At 41.8% G+C, this 20,959-nt stretch overlaps 1 protein-coding gene across 2 annotated transcripts in view; it reads right to left on the bottom strand.

Annotated features, from left to right (window-relative positions):
* Positions 1-1,913: 1,913 nt before the first annotated feature.
* Positions 1,914-20,959, bottom strand: part of CSRNP3 (cysteine and serine rich nuclear protein 3) — a gene marked incomplete at both ends in the record, with an annotated part of 74,531 nt that continues 55,485 nt past the window's right edge. For both annotated transcript variants that reach the window (XM_080927867.1, XM_080927868.1), the window contains 2 exons: positions 1,914-2,963; positions 5,040-5,336. In XM_080927867.1, coding sequence (XP_080783993.1) covers positions 1,914-2,963; positions 5,040-5,336 — 1,347 coding nt within the window. The remainder of the gene's footprint in view (positions 2,964-5,039; positions 5,337-20,959) is intronic.

Below are 20,959 nucleotides of genomic sequence, written 5' to 3'. Positions count from 1 at the left end.
ACACTAATAACGGCCACGCTGCAGAGAACTCTGGACACATTACCGAAATCTGAGTAAATTCCCATCAGATTAGCCCCACCGATCAACCAAAGGGAGTAGTCGGCCCCCATTTCTACTTTTAATAGCAGGACACACCCAAAGTGCTTTTAATGTTAGTAGAAACTCAGTGCTGAGGTGGCACAGAGAAGAGCAGGAACATCCCCATGAGTGGACAGACTTTCCCCTCATCGAGTTTAAATAGAGGTTTCTTGCCAGAGGACTCTGAAGTACACTCCAGCTGGATCAACAAAATAGTATGCTGTAAGGAGCTGAAGTCTGAAAATGAGTCGAATGCCCACATCAAGGAGGCATCGGGAATTAGAGATGCAGTTACTACGCAGTAGGGGTGGGCCTATGTTTCTAAGTAGCCGTAAAGTATGAGAAATGCTGTCATAATGCAGTGTCAAAACTGGGAAACGGATTCGGCATGATGACTACTTTAGCGGAAACCATAACCCTTATTCTAAAGCTGCTTCAGCTGATAGGAAAGAAGTTGCTCAGTGTCCTCTGAGGCACGAAGCAGGCATTCTCGAGGTGGTGGGGCACTTTCCCTTTCTCTCATTCCCTTTACGAAGAGAACGTGAGGTGGTTGCCTCTGCAATGCATTCTGTGCTATCCAAGGCGAGACAGATAAAAAAAAAATGCTCCAGAAAATGAGCCCTAATGCGTGTGTGAGCCCAGGCCTGCCTTCAACCAGCTAGTCACTTAGTGGAAACCTCATGACATGTTTTTGCATTTGTAGAGACAGGCTGATCATGTGTGGACAGAATGCCGAGGCTCTGCCCTTCCCCCGCCCCCCAGCCTTCTCTCTGTTAGGACTGAGTTAGGTCCTAGGAGCGGCGAAGGAAAACAAGTCATTTTCCGTCGTGTCCTCGGAAGAATCCCCTATCTCTATTATATGAACCTTACAATCGTTACTTCTTTTTTTATTTTTTTAATAATTAAAAAAATTATTTCAAAGCATTCTGAGGCCTCATCCCACACGAGGTACCATGAAGGGGAACTAAAGTGCATTTTGATGGAGGGGGTAGAGTTTAAAGGCGCTGTCCAGGCTAATAAACAAGATGACACTGTTTGAAAAAGCAAGGCGATTCCGTCTGTCTCGGCTGAGGGAGGGCCGTGAACTAGACCCTCACCAGAGGATTGTCCCAACTCTTAACTTGAGAGAAAACTGCATACGGACCTGCATACAGAGACTCGTTTGTCCCAAATAGCAAAAATAGGCCTATTTTATCCTTAAGAAAGTATTTGCAAATCTGCTCAGTCATGATTGTAAAAATGTGGGTGGATTCCAGATGCAATCCTGCGGGCATGCTCTGTGGTGCTAGCTAACACGTCTTCAGCTTCAATGAACATGCTGTTCATTTTCTTCAAAGCATGACTCCTAAACTACCATAGATAAAATACACAAGAAACGGTTTGATCTTTTCTTTTCTTACAATAATTACTTTTGCATTTAAAAAGTCACCATCATCTTCAGATATATGGAAAAATCAAGGACTCTACACCTGCGTGTTTTCTAGTCTTAGTTAACAATCTTGCACAGGCCCGATAATCTAAAACTTGGAGCTATGATCTGCATAGCTTGGCAGGTTTCTCACAGTTTGACAGGTAGGCAACTGTGAGATGTGCAATTTTTTTTTTTTAATTTAGCATTTTCTATCAAAACAGTTCAAAATCGTTTAAAATCCCCAGAGCCACTGCATTTGTGCCGCGCCACGGTTGGGAAGCTAGAAAGGAAGGAAATACTGTCTGGAAGATTAATCACAGTCCACATATTCTTGGTCTTCGGGTAAAACAACGATGAGCCCAGCAAAGGCAATACAGTGCCTTAAATAGAAGGCTTGGCCCTATCATAAGAATAATTTAAGCAACTAAACGGGGACCGTTTCCACCACGGGGGACTGAATACACTCTTCATGCAATCTGCTCTTTTCTGCAAGGCTCAGAGGATTTTCTGCAGGATGATCCGCAATGTGGCTTTCGCCATTCAGCGTGGAGATGAACCCTTCCTGGGAAGGGCCTTTCAAGTATGAGTGAAATTCCACTTGGGGAAGGTTGGACCTGTGTTCAGGATACAAGGGGTTACAGGGCACCCCACTATCGTTTTCAGAGGTGGGGCAGCAAACGATGACAGACGGGTTGGCGGCGGGGTAGTGGGGGGCTCCATAGGCCTCTTCTGCTTGCCTGGCATAGTCAACAAATCGCTCTGGGGTCATGGCGTAAGGCACCAGCGAAAGGGCACCATTTTTGACAGTATCTCTTTCAGAGAAGTTGTCAGAGAGCTGGCTAGGAGTTCCTGGGATGTGACTGTCTATTTGGTAGTACAGGGTTGAAGAGCTAGCGTAAAACGAAGCATTTTTTGTGTGGCTTTCATGAACTGCGGTGCCGTCGGAGTAACAAAGGACAGAAGGAAGGGGGACCACTTCCGTATGGGCTCCGAGCCCTTCTACGAAGCCGTCTCCCTTGTCGTCGTCGTCATCTTCCTCTTCCTCTTCCTCTTCCTCCTCCTCCTCTTCTTCTTCATCCGATTCGCTGGGGGCCAGGCTCTGGGTGCTTGAGTCAGTGGCCCCACTGCAGAAACTGCTCCCATCCTCCTCCTCTTCCTCCTCGTCTCCATGGCAATCCAGTTCCTCCTGCAGGTGCAGCACAGCAGCCGGGGGTTCGGTTTCAATCTCGAAATTGTCTGCGATGGAATATTCCACAGAGTGAGCGACAGGGCCCATGGAAGGACCGTGGGTGCTTATCTCCCCGTGGCAGCCGTTCAGCGTGGGCGTTTGCTGCTCTCGGTTCTTCTCCAGTTCAAGTTTCATTATCGTGTGCAAGAAATGAGTCCGGACGCGGATAGGATTAAATTCAATTCTACCGGCCGTGTTACTACAGCCTTCTTTCGTGCAGCCACACGGGAAAGACATACGATCCACCTTGGAAAGAAGAACACAGATTAGCAGCAAGGAACTATTACAGACCAAGTAAAATCAAGGATTTTGTAACGACTCCTCGGGATTAAGAAATGCAGTCAGCTTCCACTTTTGTTACAGCAAATGGCAAATAAGCGGCAAGGAAAAGGAGCCTGGGAAGTGAAGACATAAGTTATGGCAATGAACTGGTTTCTAAGCGGATGTTCAAAGGGGTGAGGCTTGAGGATAACTGAGAATTTAAATTTGACCACGCCCTCCGGGCTTACGGATTTCTCCACTCCCCTTCCCTTTTTGCATCTGATTTTGTTCCCATCTTGCAACCGGGGTTCCTTCTGGTGCATTCCAACTCACCCACCTACTTTTAAGTCATAAATAGACGGTTCTCCGCGGGATCTCTAGTCTAGTCTAACTTCTATGACATCATAACAGGCTACTTTGTTCTTGCCTTTTATCAGATGACCTTCACTGCTCTGGAAGTCTGGGAGGACACTACTTAGGGTCACCCAGTGACATACTGCTATTGTTTTAACTCTGTGTCTTCTCAGTGGGCCATTGATATGTGGATGTAGGTTGTTGGCTCTTCTTCCCTCCTGAGTGGAGAAACCCATTCTAAATGGACTTATCTCGGCCCAAGAGTGAGGCTGCAGGGACTCGGGAGACCTGCAAGTCGAAGCCCAGCCCAGGCAACTTAGTAAAACCCTTTCTCAAAATAAGACATCTTTAAACCGTTAGCTCAGTGGGGGTTAAATTCTATTATGTTCATGAAGGCACCAGACTCAAAACAGAAAAGCAAGGAAGGAGAGAGGGGATGCAGAGGACAAATGTGTCCTCATTAGTCGCTCGTAAGGGAACTTTTGCTTTCAGCTGCCTTTCTTTTTTGAAATGAATTAAGCAAATTTCTCCTTTTCAGTGAATAAAGCTGTTTCGGCATAAAGGAAGAGCAGGTAACACTTCACCAGGGCTCTGCTAAATTTCAGATGGATGGGACCAGAGAGTCGCTGTGTTAAGAAATTGACAAACTATTGTTTTTCTCTTTAATTAGTTTAAAGTCGAAGCTTTTAAAAATCACAGTGAGGCTGGCGACACTATGTCCCGCGATTTTTCGTATAAACCTGTCTCTGCTTTCATGCAACAAGACAAACCCTTGATGTTTATGAGGCTATTCTCAAATTGTGAAAGTTATCACCTGGCTTCTTCTTCATCCCCCTCAGGCTAATCTTGATGCCACTCTCAGACACATGCCCTTTTCTTGTTAAGGAAACCATAGCAGCCCCACGTGAGGGCTGTAAATTGCAACCTCATGTTATGTTTCATTGAAAAAGGGTAAAAGAACATTTGGGGGGTCTGCGAATGTACCGTCTCAGTACTGTGAAGAGGGAAGTCCATCACAGACAGACAAAGTGCCCATGTCCCCAGGAAAAACCTTGTTTACAAAAACGTGTCTAGTTAGATTTCAGTCTCTGTTGGGCAGCGTCTCGACCTGCTCACTGTAGAAATGACAGAGCCCAAAGTGTTTACCTGACAGGCCTACTTCAGACAGGGTAGGGACGTAACCTGTTTTTATTTTTTTATTTTTTTATTTTTTTAAATTGTAAAGGTCTGTCTGGCTAGGAACTTCTCCAGTAAGTGCATACCAGCGGTGATGAGTTGTTACTAGGAACTTCTCCAGTAAGTGTATACCAGCGGTGATGAGTTGTTACTTACACCCCATGGATGAACCAGAAAATAGAAACTCAAATGGAGCAGACAGTGTCCTCTCCCAGACTGCATGGAAAAAAGAGCTAAAATAAGCTGATGTTATGGCCGAATCTAGGAGAAAACACCTTTGATAAACAGCTGTGGTTTAAATTACCATTCATAGTGTACACAGTATAAGCATTATATGAATGCCCTCGGACTAGGGTTTCTTTCACCTCGTATTAGGTGTCTTTCCTTGCCAGCGTTTTTAGTCCAGTAAAAACAAAACAAAACAAACAAGTAAATAAGCAAAAAGCAACCTTATGATACACAGCGTGACTGCTTCTTTCTGGGGTGGCATGTGACAGTTCTACTTCAGGTGCCTGAGCTCCTAGTCCTTACCTGACATTTAATGCCTGCCAGGCTGCAGGTACAGGTTTCTGGATCACAGAGCACCCTGCAGTCACAGCCGCAGTCCTCCCGAGACAGGCGGATGGCCCGCAGCTCGTGCTTTTCTTCCACATCGATCTTCTTCACCCCCGAGGCCCGAAGCAGAGCTCTCCGTTTTTTTGTGGGCAGGGGTTGTAGGAAGAAGTATTCATCTACTTCTGTGTTGTCTAAATCGATATCGTCATCGGAAATGTCATCCACAGTCAGAGTGCTTGCTTCCTCAGATTCTACGGTGCCGTTCTTGGTCATCTATGAGCACAAGGAAGCAAACAAGGATGTCATTTGGACAGAGTCCAAAAAAAATCTCCACTTCAGCTTTGCTGAGGACGAGCTGAGCTGTCATGCATTGAGTCCCCGGGACCACAGACGTCAGAGGACGGAGAAACAACGGTGCTGAGATAAATGGCTTTTTAAATGCTCTGGTCAGAGAAGATGGTTAAATGCAACCCTTAAACATCTCAACATCAGTGACTACAGCTTGCGTGAGCGTAATGTAACCAGACCGGGGGTTATAGACACCCACGCCCGAAAGCTGTCTTTACACTCAGCTCACAGTGACAAATCTGATGTCAGAGGAAAATGTGCCCTGGATCAGAGATGACTGCATCTCACTGGGAGCCAGGACCACTTTACTCAGCAAACATCATGTCCTTGCAACAATATGCATGCCTTTCAGGCCCCTGAAAAGCACACACACACAGGACACAAAGTTGCACTGGGCTGTCCGGATCGCAAGCAAGCAGTTATTACCCAGGACAACCAAGAACGAGGTCTTCATAGACATAAGGAGTCAGGTCAGCATGCTCTCAGTAAGACAAGGACATAGATTATTGCTGGCAAGGACTCATCAACCCAGGACTGAGACAAACTGTATTCTTGGAGTACATGAAGACCTCTCTCTGCAAAGGCAGCCCATGGGGACGCTCTGCCTACTCAGGATGGCTGTGTCAATATATATCTTCCTTTTCTATATTAATCTCATCCATCAGTAAGCTCTAAATATAGACTTCACTTATTATTATAATAAAAACACCTATTGTTTCCTTCATACAAAACAGTTTGAAAAAGTTTTCCCTGAACACGAGCTCAATATTTTTGTGAGGAGCAGCCCCGTTAATAAAGGCAGAAGGTTCCTATGAAAGAAATCAAGGATGTTCTAAATTTAGAAGGTAGTTAAATTATTTAATTTATTACCCTCTAAATCTGATTAATTACAATTATTACTAGGCCTGGTGAACTTGACAATTCATCCATTAAGTAGTGGAAATACTCAGGAGAGCCCAGACATGCTTTCATCTTTATGGGAAAGAGTCCCATATTTAGATAGAAATAGTTGTTACTGGTCAATAGCTTTGGATTGTCCAACGCTGAATGTCCTGCAGAGAAAAATTAAAATTAGACGTTTATCCTCCTGTGGGGGAATTTCCACAGGAGAAAGGACCAGGACTAAGTGCATACTGTGATACACTGTGAAGGGCCTGTGGTGTATTTTCAAAAGCTACTTAGTTATGTCCTGTGACTTTTTAGAATTTGAGCCTGTCACCTCAGAAAGGCCTTAATATTGGACCTTGTTTCTTATTTATGATCCATTCTATATGTTACCCTTGGTATTTGTATGAAAGTGTACATATAAAGACATGTCTGTGTAGGCATGCATGTATGTACATGTGTGTGTATAAGTTGAGGGGTTGATGTTGGGTTATCTTAGTCTACTACTCTTTGTCTTAGATTTGAAGGGGCCTCTCACTGAACCTGGAGTTTCCTGTTCAGTTATACTGACTGAATAACATGCCCCCAGGATCTCTTTGTCTCAAATTTCCCTGTCTCTACTTGCCCTGCCCAGCCCTTTCTATGGGAGGTGGATTTAAACTCAGGTCTCTGCTACATATGCAGCTGGAGCCATGGGTCCCTCCATGTGTACTCTTTGGTTGGTGTTTTAATCCCTGGGTGTTGAGAGCCGTTTGTGCCGCACCCAAACATGGCGCCGGCTTCCCGCCCATGACTCAGCAAACAGAACCTAAGAGACATAGTGTGCATGTGCCACAGACGTCACAGCCCGCTCTTGGGGCATGCTAATGAGTTACTGGAGGGCGCACCAATCAGGTAGTGACACGAGTCTCCTGGGCATATATAAGCAGTGCATTTTCCTTCCACGGGGTCCCCTGCTCAGAGTGTTGTACAATAAAGGTTGTTCGCAGAAGAATCCTGTTGTTGCACTCCTATTCCTGCTGGCGGGAAGTGGGGTGCGCGACACCTGGGAACACTGGGGAGTCTGGTTACTTGATATTGTTGTTTTCCCTATGGGGTGGCAAACCCCTTCAGCTCCTACTGTCCTTTCTCTAGCTCCATCATTGAGGTCCCCACGCTCAGTCTGATGGTTAGCTCCAAGCATCCTCATCTGTATCAGCATGGCTCTGGCAGAGCTTCTCAGGAGGCATCCATATCAGGTTTCTGTCAGCAAGTACTTTTGGCATCGGCAATAGTGACTGGGTTTGGTGGCTGCTTATGGAATGGATCCCCAGGTGAGTCAGCAGAGCATTGTCTGGCATCAAAGGAAGGAGAAGCCTTGGTCCTGTGAAGGCCTGTTTCCCCAGTGTAGTGGAATGCCAGGGTGGTGAGGTGGGAGTGGGTGAGTGGGAGGGGGCGCATCCTCATAGAAGCAGAGGGAAGGGGGATGAGAGAGGAGGGACCAGGAAAGAAAATAACATTTGAAACCTAAATACATAAAATAACCAATAAACTCAGGTCCTTAAGCACAAGCACTTTCTGACTGAGCCTTCTCCACAGCCTGGCATCCTTTACACATGTACCGCTTAAACTGTTGCTTTGGTTGTGGTTAGCATTTCTACTACTTCTCTCTTACTAGCAATCTGCATGCTCCCAGTTGTAAAGATCTGGTTTTTCAAAAGACATTCAAAGAAAAACCATCTAGCATATTTGATCTTCACTGAGAGAAGCTTCTGGATGGTGAACGTGTTCCCCGTCACTTCCCTTAGCGGCACCAAGGCCTCTTTTAGCGAATCCCTGGCTGGTCTGTGTGAACTGCAGTGAGCTTCTGACTCCAATACACAGAGGTGCTCCTTCCAGCAATTCTTCCCATCTCACTATACATTTTACTATACATTATACTATAATGATGTTACTTTGCGAAATTGGATACATTGTCACAACAAAAGCTATAACTTAGATGACAAGACACAGATTTGGGGGAAAAAAAAGGAGGCAGCTATTACAAAAACTACAAAATCTTAGCAAGTTAAAGTGAGGCCAAAGCTATGGGCAGGAATATTACCCTGCAATTTCAGCACCCAACAACTGCAGGAAAGGGACAGTGAATTTGAAGTCAGCTTGGGCAATGGTTTGAACCCCCCCCCCTTTTTTTTTCTTTTTTAACCACAATGGAATAAGAAGCGAGATGTTTGGCAAGCATTTATAACCATAGTGGAGTTGTTAGGGTAATATAATCAACTGGCACAGAGCAATAAAGAAATAATTTGGTATGTTTGAATGAAGATTCAGTTTACTCTGACTATAAATGTTCTTAGAAATAAATTCCAGATCTTGTATAATTCATACCCTTCAATATTAAGTAAACTCACTTTAAAATAAAAGATTAAGAATCAAAATTCCTTACCACATAGCTATAAATCTGTTTCCACTCTTGTTCAAAAGCTGTAATTTTACAAAATCACCTACATCATGAAGGTGATCTTATGAGGTTTCCCCTTTCAGCCCAACTCTTCAAGATGATTTCTAACGAAGACCGAGGATAATCTAGTTGAGCTTGGTCAGCTGGCCGTATCACCCAGGTACTGGTTTCTGTGTTGCTTGTGTTGGCTGCTTTTCCCTCACCTCTATGATATATTAACTCACAGAAAGCAATGTAAAAAAAGATGGACTCAGTGTTTGAGAGGGTCCAGTCCACCATGGCAGGAAAGTTCACGGGCAGGAATGGAAGACAGCCTTTCATTGCCGAGAAGACCAGGAAGCAGAGAGCAGGTAGCTCACTATCTTTCTGTCCTTTCTAGTAATCCCCCTAGACAGTGCTACCTACATTTAGAGCAGACCTTCCATCTGCAGTTAAACCTCTCTGGAAACACTGCCTCAGATATGTGTCTCCTGGGTGACTGAGAATCCAGTCCAACTAACAGTGGCGATCAGTCATCACGGCTGCCTTTGAGACATATTCCCTACCATGGCCTTGAACTGCAGTCCGTGAGTTTGTTTTCTCTAAGTCAAGGTTTACACCACCCAATTTAAATGCTCTTTACAATTTGGGTGCCACACAGGCTGCTTTGAAATGCATTTTCCCCACTGAAGGCAATATAGGAGGAAGCCAAGAAGTTTTCTTTCCCCCCACCCAACACCTTTATTTTGCTCTCAAGATCTGGTACAAAGATCCAGGGGAATCTACCAGGGGATCATACCAGTCACCTCTTCTGCTTTTGCTGAGACATGAACTCCAGGGCCATCTTCCCTGGTGAGAACATTCAGGCTCCATGGGACTTTTCTTCCATGACATGAGTGATGTTTTCAAACCTCAAAACAGAACCATTGAATTAATTGCTCTTTACAAGGATATTCTGTATTTGATACACCGACAAGTCTCAGATTCTCTGAGATCTCTCTAGTGCAGACTGAAATGCGCCAATTCTCTTGTAGTATTCTATGTCTATCTCTTATCGATTTAAAGGCTCTGCTGGTACCTGGTACAGTGCGGGGACAAAGTAATATGCTCATTTGTTGATTGGATGGTTTTACTTTAGAATGATTACTTTGAAAGTTCTTGTTATTGAATACCTTATTTTAAATAAAAAATAACTGTCTAGACACACAGCATACACAATAACAAGTGTTTTCAGACATACACGCACTCTTGAAGTGGTTCAAAGCTACATAAAGCCTTCAGAACAGGGAAAAAAATCTTTGCCAACTGTAATATGACCAGGCTTATAATATATAAAACAGTAAAAATTTAAACAACCCCAAATTAAAATCATTCAATCAACAAATGGGCTTATTAACTACTCAGTTCTCAAAAGAAAAAATACAAATGGTCAATAATTGCATGAAAAACTTCAACATTTTTAGCACTTTTTAGAAAATTAAAATTAAGAATATATTGATGTTCTATCTCAACCTGGGTCAGAACATCATCAACAAAACAAAGGGCAACAAATGACATTCTACGAAAGATGTCTGAAAAATGATACACTTATACCCTGCCGGTAGGAGTACACACTGATGCAGCAATTATGAAAATAAGTATAAAAGTTTCTCAGCAAACACCACACAGAATTCTCACATAGTCCAGCAATTTCACCCCTGGCTATAAACCTAAAGGAACCTAGGTCAATATACCACAGCGATTAATCGTATGAACCCATGTTTGTTATAGCACTGCCCACAATAGCTCAGCTATAGAACCAGCCATCAACACAGGACTAGATAAAATAGGATGCATATTCCAATGGAGTTGTTACTTAAATTTTAAGGAAGAATAAAATTGAGTCAGTTGTAGGGAAATAGATAAAACTAGAGATCATCATGTCAAGTGAAAGAAAAAACAGATTCAGAACAACAAATATTTTATATGTAAATTCTAGAACTAAGAAATATATTTAAATATATGTGTGAAAGTTATTATATATATAGATGTTGTTGTATATTCCTATAGGACTTACAGGGAGAAGAGGGATGATATTAGGAAAGAAGGGAACTAAAGAGAAAAGTGGGAGAAATAAGAAGATGTACTGGAAGAAGAAAGACAAATGAAGCCTTTCTTCCCTTATTTGTAGAATCTGTCCATTCATCCATCCATCCATCCACCCACCCATCCATCCATCCACCCTTCCAGCCATTCATTTATACACTCATTCATCCATCCGACTACCCACCCATCCATCCACCCACTCACCCATTCATCCATCCATCTGTCCATCTGTCTATCCATCCATCCATTCATTCATCTATCCATCCGTCCATTGTCTATCATGTAACACTATCAATGAATGGTATAAATACAGAAGAGAAATTTTTAAAGGAATGAAGGACATCAGAAAAGGCCACATGAGGGGTATATAAGCATAGTTCAGTGATATAAATGTATGAAAATGTCATGGTGAAACCCATTATTCTTACTTCTAACTGACAATAAGTCATAAAAAAAAAAAAAAAATCCAGGCATGGTGGTGCACACCTGTAATTTCAGCATCTGGGAAGTAACAGCAAGAGTGTTGTAAGTTTGAAGTTAGTCCCAGACACATGTAAAAGTTCTGTTTCAAAAGAACAAGGTGTGGGGATGTACCTTGGTGACAGACTAGCAACAGACACATGCACACACACACACACACACACACACACACACACACACACACACACACTCACAGTTATAAGTACTATCAAGAACCCTGGCCCTAACTCTGCTCTGGTTTGCATGTGAACCATGCAAGAGGTTAGAAGTGAAAGTGGTAGGAACAGTTGGAAGGCAATAATGGTAAGTTGTTGAATCTGTGTATCAGAAGCTGTCTTGATACATTTTACTGCATTCAGCACCACAGACTCATAAACAGAGATTATCACTGTCTGCTTGCCTAGGGAGAAACTGGAAGCACCAGAATAAGTAGTTTGCCCAGGATCACAAGGGCTCTGGGTCATGACCTAAACAATCTGAGGGAGGCTTGGATCTGAATTTGGACCAGCAGTCAGACCAATGGTGGAGGCAGAAGCCCCACTCTGAGAACAGTGGTTTCAAAAGTCGGACATAGACCAGAGCACAGTGTGTTCACTAAGCTGCAGGTTATTCAGGTGAGTGGACTCACGGAATCTGTCCCACTCTTGATCCTTAAGCAAAGAAAAGTGGAAAGGAAAACGGAAATAAAGGCCAGCTTTTCACAAAGAAGCTTCTCTCGTTACCTCGCCTTAGCGGATGAGCACTTGTGATTTGATTCTACTATTTTGATCTTGTATTTTCCTTCTGTGTCTATGCATTTGTCTGTTTCATATGGTTTGGCCTATAAAATGTAGTCCTGAGGTGAATCAGCGAGAACTCTTCACTCTTGAGCCTCTGTGTAGACCGTTCAGGTTCATTCTGGGACTGAAAGTGTTATAGCCTGCCTTAGAATTCAAGCATTTCAATTCTGAAAATGTGGACACAATGTAAGCATTAGTAAGGCCTTTCAGAAGCTCATTCACACATCTATACACAGCAGAGACACAGGCACAGTAGAGTGAGAATCAGAAGGTGATTCTAGATTATTTGAGATGAACACAAGATGGCCAAAGAAAAAGTGACATGACATTTTACCCTTTCTTTCATTTTTAATTTTTCCCTATAATTTGATTTTTATCATTAATAATTTCAAAATAATAAGTTTCCATTATAATAGGTTTTGAAAAAAAGATCCATGACTATTCTTGCCCCTCTAGTCCCTTCTCCATCTCCTTACTATTTTCCCCTCCCAGCTTCATGGACTTACCGCTGTCTTTTTCTTTTAAACGCACTAAGTCCATTTACTGCGGCATGTGCATGCATGGGTGTACAACCATCTCCTGAGCCACGAGTAACCTTAAATTTGTTTTACATCATTCCAAAATAGATAAATTCTACTGTCAATACATTTCAGGATCCAGAAACTATGATATAGATAAGTGCATAGAAATTAAAGGAAAATATAAGTCACATGAAACTACAAGTCAATTACTCAGCTCTGAGGCAGTCGAGGCAGGAGATAGGCTTCACCTTGAAAGATTAACATTTATTTCCATCTTATGTAATTGTTTATGGACCAAGAAATTGCCATGCATCCCAGCAAGGGTACTGCTTCTGAGGGTGAGCCGGGTCACTGCATGCTGAGCATCAAGTCCATGGGAAAGCAGAGGAAAGGATTTGTAGTTGGGAAGACTGGTGTGTGCAGAAGGTCATTCATCCAAACCTTACTAACAAATGACTGATGTTATCACAATCAAACTCAGGGTTTACTTGACCCCAAAGTCTTTTTCAAATAGTCACAACTAGTTTAGGGAGAAAATTCTTTAAAATGAAGGTAGCAAACATTTACGGACAAGTTTCTGTTTGTGTGTGTGTTTTTTTTTAATGTAGCAAACAAAAATAAAAAAAAAAACAGCCCAGCAACATAAACAAGCAAGCAAATATAACATCACTGGGTAGCAGCAATGATCGGAGAGTTGACCTCAGTGCAAGAGTGGGTCCAAAGACAAAGAATGGTACATACCTCCTCCAGTTTGGCTCTTCCAGAAACACAGGACAGGACTCAGGCACAGGGAACAGAGGGAACAAAGTAAAGGGCACTGGGGAAAGGGGGCTTCTCAATTCTGATGGAAACACTGTTAGAAGAAACTGGCCATCGCAGAGTGACTCATGTGGGAGTTCCCGATGCACAGGAATATAATTTTACTGGCTGATTTCACATATATTTCTCCTGTTGTACTGTGCACACACTATGAGCAAAGCCTCTGTTTGTCTTGCTTTTTTTTTCTATGTCTAGCACCTTGGTAATGCTAAGTCTTATATAAATTAGTTTTAGTAAATGAATAGATTCTCTTAACCACTATGCAATGCTACCAGTTCCTAAGGCAGGTATGGGGCTTTACAATGGAGAATAGTCTGCCTTCTAAGATCTCCAAGTCTGCTGAAGAAAAGGATGTAATAAAAATGACATGGTGTACTAATATATATATATATATATATATATATATATATATATATATATATGTATATTACACATGTAATATATTAATATGCAATATTATATATGTATATAATTTTATGACTATAAATATATTTATAAATTTATATCAGATATAAATATGTTTATATTTTATTCATAATTTATATTATATAAATATATAATTATGTATAACGTATAAAAATATGTATATATATTTATATATATACTTCTACACACACTCTGTAGAAGTAAGAGGAGGGAGAAAGTAATGGGAAAAGGAAAGGAAAGGTACCAAGATAAAAACATAACTATTTATTTGTTTTTCTGATTTCATAGTGTCTCAGAAGAAAATGATCACATCAGAAATGGGAGGACTGACAACTCAGGAAGGATTTATAGCAGAGATGAGGAAGGAGCAGCTCCATGTGAGAATCCTCAGGCCCAGAAGACTCATGCTTCACAATAATGAAAAAGTCTAAGTTATGACTGCTCATTCTAACATCTGTGAGGAGTTGTGGGAGTAAAAATTAAATGACGATCAAAATGGGAATGAGTTGTTTTTACAAAATGCTAATTCTGGGAAACAATATTCTAAAAAGAATGATTTAAACAGATGGTCTCCTTAAAGGGGATAAATGTGAGTTGCACACAGGAAACTACTGACAGGGTGCAGGAAAGAGAAACGAACCATTGTTCAAATGACCTCTAGGCAGAACCTCAATATAGAAAAGCAAAAAGTGAGGTACAGAAGCCTGAGCCTCAGCTCTGCTGGACCCTGTTCCCACAACCCACACATCCCAGCTAGAAAGCCCAGTGCTGTTGTCTTGAGAATTTGTTCTTGTAGAAGCCCAAAAACTCATTTTGAGGCTCTGAGAAGATTCCATAAACATTCTTCACATGAAACAATAGTATCTAATTAACGAGCATGGTTGGATAAAGAACATGGCTTTGAAAAGAGTGACTCAGTTTCTGTTTCTCTGTGTGCCCAGGAATGAGACTTACATTATTCATATCCATCAGTGACAGGGGCTCTACTGGCAAGGATTCCTGATTGAGGTGTGATGCATGAGCCACTCTCACATTCCTCCTAAGGATCACTGACTTTGACAGAACTTCTCAAACTTAACGCTACCTTGTAAAATATACTTTTCAAATAAAGCCCTGGTGGCTGGAGAGATGGCTCAGAGGTTAAGAGCACTGACTGCTCTTCCAGAGGTCCTGAGTTCAATTCCCAGCAACCACATGGTGGTTCATAATCATCTTTAATGGAATCTGACACTCTCTTCTGGTATGTCTGAAAATAGCTACAGTACTTATATATAAATACTCATATAAATAAAATGAATAAATCTAAAAAAGAACCCTGGATAAGGACAACGTGATTGTTTGTTACAATACAATCAAACTTTACATCTAGCACTAAAGAGTGCTCTGCACCTGGACATACTAAAGCTCTCTATTCCTATCATGAAGCATATCTGGCTTAAACAACTTGAGGTTTGCTTGCTTGCTTAGCTTTTCTCTTACATCCTTCATTGGTCTACTTGCTTAATAGAAACAAACTGATCAAGGTCCCAAAGCTATTGTAATCTTCATGTGCACCTACAGAATGAACAGACATGAGTTGAGAGCAGACGGTGTCATAACATCCCTGCACACTGGGAAGATCTGTGCAGGGATGTATCAGTAAGGCTAGATGGAGTAGCATGAGATGGGTCCCAGTGAACAATAGTGTCGTGAAGTGGGGACACCAGGGTAACAAAATCTCTGCCCCAGCACTCAGCGGGAAGAACGGGGAATGTTTAACAGTACAGAACAGAAATACATAGAAACCATAAACTGTGTTCAGGTATGTGCCTGTCTACAAGCACTGCTTTTAAACACTTGGAGTTCTGATAAACAATATATTTTGTGTTCCACAGTGCCAATTTGGGGTGAAAGATGGGAAATATGGTAATAGGTTTCTCTGTGGAATGTGGAGCTTTCTGTTAAACTTGTTTAACACACACACACACACACACACACACACACACACACACAGTTTTTTAACAAAGTCGTACATTCTGGGTAACTGGACAAGGGTAATCTAGGCTACTGGGTACCAAACGTACTGAATGAAAGACTTCCTAGGATGACCTAGCTTATAAGGTCTTTGGCAAAGAAAAGGAAAAACATCCATAACATTTTGGTACTTGGTCAATTTTATATTATATCTCTTTAGTTTATTAGCTATGACCTTCATGTGGCAAATTAAAAAAAATTTAATCACTTCAGCCAGAACTTAGGTCTTCCAGCTCGATAAGTAAATCATCTGAGATCATTAAGCAGGCTTCCATAGCACCACAAAAGTCACAGGAAATAATAATATCCGCATATAAACTTTATCTTTTCTAAAGATTCATCCTTCTTGTGGCTTGGAGCAATATTGCCTCTTTCCAAATAATAAGCAGGCTGCATCCAGCAGCACGCGTGGACATACTTAAGCACCTGACACTCATCACTGCTCGTGTTTGACAAGGTCTGGGGCTTAAATATTCCCTTTCTAGCTAGTGTGGAGAGACCATGGGGAAGAGAGAAAACACAGTTCATTCCAGTAAGCAACGTACATCACTGGGTCTGCTCCACATTAAAGTAGAAGAATTTATGCAGAATTTTTCCTGAATTAAAAAAATAATATCTCTAGCACAGGAAGAGTATAAAAATTTGATTACCTATGCTGAATTGTTCCCTGTCAACTACAAACTACTGCAATATTTTGAAAGAATACATCCTTAAGTACATTATATATATATATATATATATATATGTGTGTGTGTGTGTGTGTGTGTGTGTGTGTGTGTGTGTGTGTGTGTGTGTGTGTAGGGTAAAGACCCACGGTGTCAGGCTCCATCCTTTTGGTTTTAGATATTTTCTCTGTACTTGTCAAAATCGGTTGTCTATATCTGAATGAGAAAAGGCAGGTACTTGGCACAGCGCAGTTTACCATTTGGTGCTGAAGCTTGCCTCTATTTAAGATGCATTTTTAGAAGCTTTGCTACTTAGTATGTTCTGGAGCCCTCTCTTTACAGAGTCTACCACAGAAGTTCTGAACAGTAATTAGCTTTCAGCAATACCATGACAAACAAGATAAGACAGATCTAAAAATGAATCGCAACATAAGGAATAAAATTAAAAACCACATCTAAAAATGTTGAAACTGTGGGTTTGAGAGATAATTCATCCATCTCTCCCAAGTGCCTAATCCCATGCATTTCCAAGGACATCAAAGTTCTTTCTGTATCTGTACAATCATCCCAAGATTTTTGAAGAGGTTCCAGCACTGAGCTGGGCTGGAGAAGATGTGGGAAATTGGAATATTGTATCAGTAAGTCATTAAATAACTACAATACCCATCAATCTGAGATCCTCGGTGAAAATGATCTAGATACATTCTTTGTAGAGGGCCCATCATTAAGAGCTGGCCATTCTCTGCTTTAATTTTGCATAGAAGAACAAATAGCCAAGCACCACTCGTGAACATCCAATGAAGAAACCCAGAAGAGTACATAATCCGCAATCCCAGAGAGCAGCTAGGGATGGTAACCAGAAGTGAAGAACAGAGCTCGAATCCCAGGAAGCAAAGGGTGATCTGGATTGCAGAAACACTGGCAAGGAAAAGCAAGCCACATCTGCAGAAGCCACGTTCAATTTCTCTGAACAATGCAGTGGAGTCCTCTAGGGTGAAACCGGAGGCAACCAGGAAACCAACCCTCTAAGGAACCTGCAAGCAGCTGCTGGATGCTTTCCCCAGAAACAAGAGAGGTGGGAATGAAATGCCATGCAACTGTTTGAGAGTGTGGTGCAGATTATTAAATCTAAGCATTTAATTTGCAAAGGAGGATAGTGTTACGATGACTACATTGATTACCATGAAGTGTGTGACATCTGAAAAGGCTTGACAGGAAAAACGGCACTGTACTCTGTAATTCAGAAGCCTACAGCTACTCATTTCTTCTAGGAACATGCATTTTATTCAATTAGCTTTCTCCATTACTTATTTATAGTCAATGTGTGAAACATCCACGGCGCCAACAAACATGATACACTTGAAACTCTCCAATAAAATTGGATTTGTTCTACAAACCTAAGCGTCTGAATCTATACCATTTCTTAATATCTGTATAACACACATCCAAGGAAATGAATTAGCAAATTAGGAGCGAATTATAGCCAAAGCCTAGACTTCTATTCTTGACTCAATTCCAAAATGTTTATCACAAGGAAACTTCTAGAAGCATGTATAAATAGCTCCTCTGTGTGGAACCCAGCAGATTTCCCCAGGAAACGCAGAGGCATTGTGTGTGAGGACTTTACAGTTGCTGTATAAAGCCATTGTCTTTTCAAATAGGTGAAGTGAAAGCCCAGTGAGTTACTGGGCCTTCATGATGATGGTTTGGTGAACAGCCAATGTGTCCCACAGGCTACTCTGTGTTACTTCATGAAGAATTTACTGACACTCCTAGAAAACCATCTCAGGAAAACCCCATTTCTCTCTCTTCCTCTCCCTTTTCCACCTGTGTCTAAACAAAGCTGAGAGTCCTTTCCTCTGTGGATGGCCCTTCTGTACCAAGGCTTTTCTGTTGCCATGGAATCAACTTTGTAACATTTCCTTCACAGAGGGATTTATACATGGAAACACATGTGTTAGGAGAAAAAAACTCCTAGCATTGGTGAAACTTGGGGCACAGCTATCATTTTGTGCTAGTTAATTTGGGATTTGGGATAATTAAACCTCAGACAGACATAATCCATGATGTTTTTCTTTTAAATCATGAAAACTAACCCTAGAAGAACTGCTGTGAAAACATACAGGTTCTCCTCCTCATAATTTAGGACACCGGTCCACCCGGCTGTGTGGTGTTAGCTTCGTGGATCATGTGTTTCTGTGTACATGTATACTGAGTCAGGAGAGAGTCAGCTCAGATCACTGCAGAGTCCCTTAACTGTTAGATTCCTGGTCATGTGGAGGAAGAAACGATAACCAAATGCTTTCATTCACAACTCCACAAAAGGGAAGGCCGCATGCTCTAAAATCAGAGCTGTGTGCTTTCACATGACAAGCAAACCTTAGGCATGACCCCTGCCTGGGTGTCAGCCGCGGAGACAACTTCTCGTCCTTACACCTCCCTAAGCATAATTTTACTACAGAGCCACCAACAGTGTTCCCTTTATTTCTTCCTTTCCTGTTCTGCTTGTTAGAAAAGAGCACGAGAAGAGGACAAGGGACTGCGCCCGGAACGTGGCTTACTTACTTCCTCGTGTGTAGAGGGCCGCTGCAATCCCTGCAAAGAGTCACACACACAGTCACCATGGTCAGCCTTTGCGTCTCACATGAGTCTACAGTCTCTTCGTTGTTCGAATCCTCTGCACACACTACCAGACCCTGGAAGAGGACAGTGTCCTTCCTAGTTCTTCTGTGGGGTAATCAACTAATTTAACAAGAAGGAACAAAATCCTAACAACCAGCTTCCTTGGCTGTGAGGTAGTTTTTAACCACCTATGTGATCCTTAGATATCAGCTATATTATGGTGATTTTACTACATTGGTTCTTTGTGAGGATGAAATTCAATTGTCTGTACAAAAGGCTTAGCAAATAAGAAATCTGACTGGCAGCCACTACCATTGACTCAGTAGTAGTTGAACTTGGAGAATGATGTCATCTTTGGTGGGGGCAGTGGAAAGGCTGGAGTTCCGAAGCCAATTTAAAATAATCATTGCTAAAATAAGCACTCGGAAATCAGTTAGAAAAACAAAAACAGCCCTGGTAAGGAAATTTTAATAAAAGTTGCCAAGCATATCGAGAAAGGAAGTGTGGCATCCTCAAACTGGGGTGTGTGCAGCTCAAATTCATTTACTGTCTTTTCACAATAGAGAACAGGCATATATACACATATATATACATGTGTGTGTGTGTATATATATATGTATATATGTATGTATATATATATAAATATAAAAAAGACAATATTTTGAAGAATATGCCACACCTCTGCTTTTATTAATTGATGGTAAGGGTGGGTAGCAGATTCTTATGGTGTTTCCTGACCTTACTGATTGAGTTCATCTGGATTATTCCTAAAATGTGTTCTTTGTTACTAGGTATCAACGAGAGGGGTGTTCTTATACATTAATAGGCAACAAATCCATGCTTCTAGTCAGCAAAAGATATTTTCTGGATTTTGTTTTCTCCAATTTAGATACTGTCCTCACACTTCTTGACAACATAAACGTCTTCTCACTCCTCTCTGAGAAGGCCTCATCAGCTACCTACAACCGTTTTTTTATACTCTTTTGTCTTTCCACATCATAGAGAGCAAGCGATAGTGTGTCCCCTATAACCATTCATCTGCAAGCCAGATCCCTGATTCCAACTGTCCCTCTGTCTGTCTGTAAATCCAGCTCATCACCCAGGCCTGCCTAACTGAGATCCTAAGTCCCTGTCTCGAATGTTTCCTTCTCTCTGCTCTGCTCAGTCTGATCTACCTTCCTTCACCTCTCTCCCGAGTAGCTCTAATTGCTGCTTCACTGACAGGTCTGACTGTACACCTCAGTTCTCTTAACATAGCCTTCTTCACCCCACACTATTCACATGATCACACAGTTGTCATAATACAACTCCAACCTGTGCTCAAGACTTAGGGTTACTTCTGGTTCCCTGAGGACACAGAGGGACAAACACTTTACTGTGGTTCCATGATCTCCTATGTAACTCAGCTCAGGTCCAGCAAACAATCGCAGGCACCCTCTGTGCCTAGTCCCTAGTTAGGATCTTCTTCTCTCTTCTTTCATCTGTTTCCCGTCAAAGACTTTTTTTAACACCTTGCAACTTTCCTTCATAACCGCAAATGAAATTTTGATTAGATTTCCTTTGACCACTTGATTGATATTTTCCCATCCTACTACATGTGATCTCTCATAGATAGGGAAGCACTTTTATTTCCAGTTTCCTGCTAGCCCCAGTTCAAGCACACTTACACAGGTGGTGTATGATGCAGAAATATGTAAAAGTAAATATTTGTGGAATAGATGAATAAATAATATCATATAGGTGTCCCATGGGTAGAGTATATCTTTGTAAAAAGAAGAAAGGAATGGAAATAGAAGAAAAGTAATTTCATGGGCAGCTTGGCTGTCATGAAGCA

Source organism: Micromys minutus (genome assembly GCF_963924665.1).
Source record: "Micromys minutus genome assembly, chromosome: 13".
NCBI lineage: Eukaryota > Metazoa > Chordata > Mammalia > Rodentia > Muridae > Micromys > Micromys minutus.
This window is presented reverse-complemented; position numbering and strand designations above follow the sequence as displayed.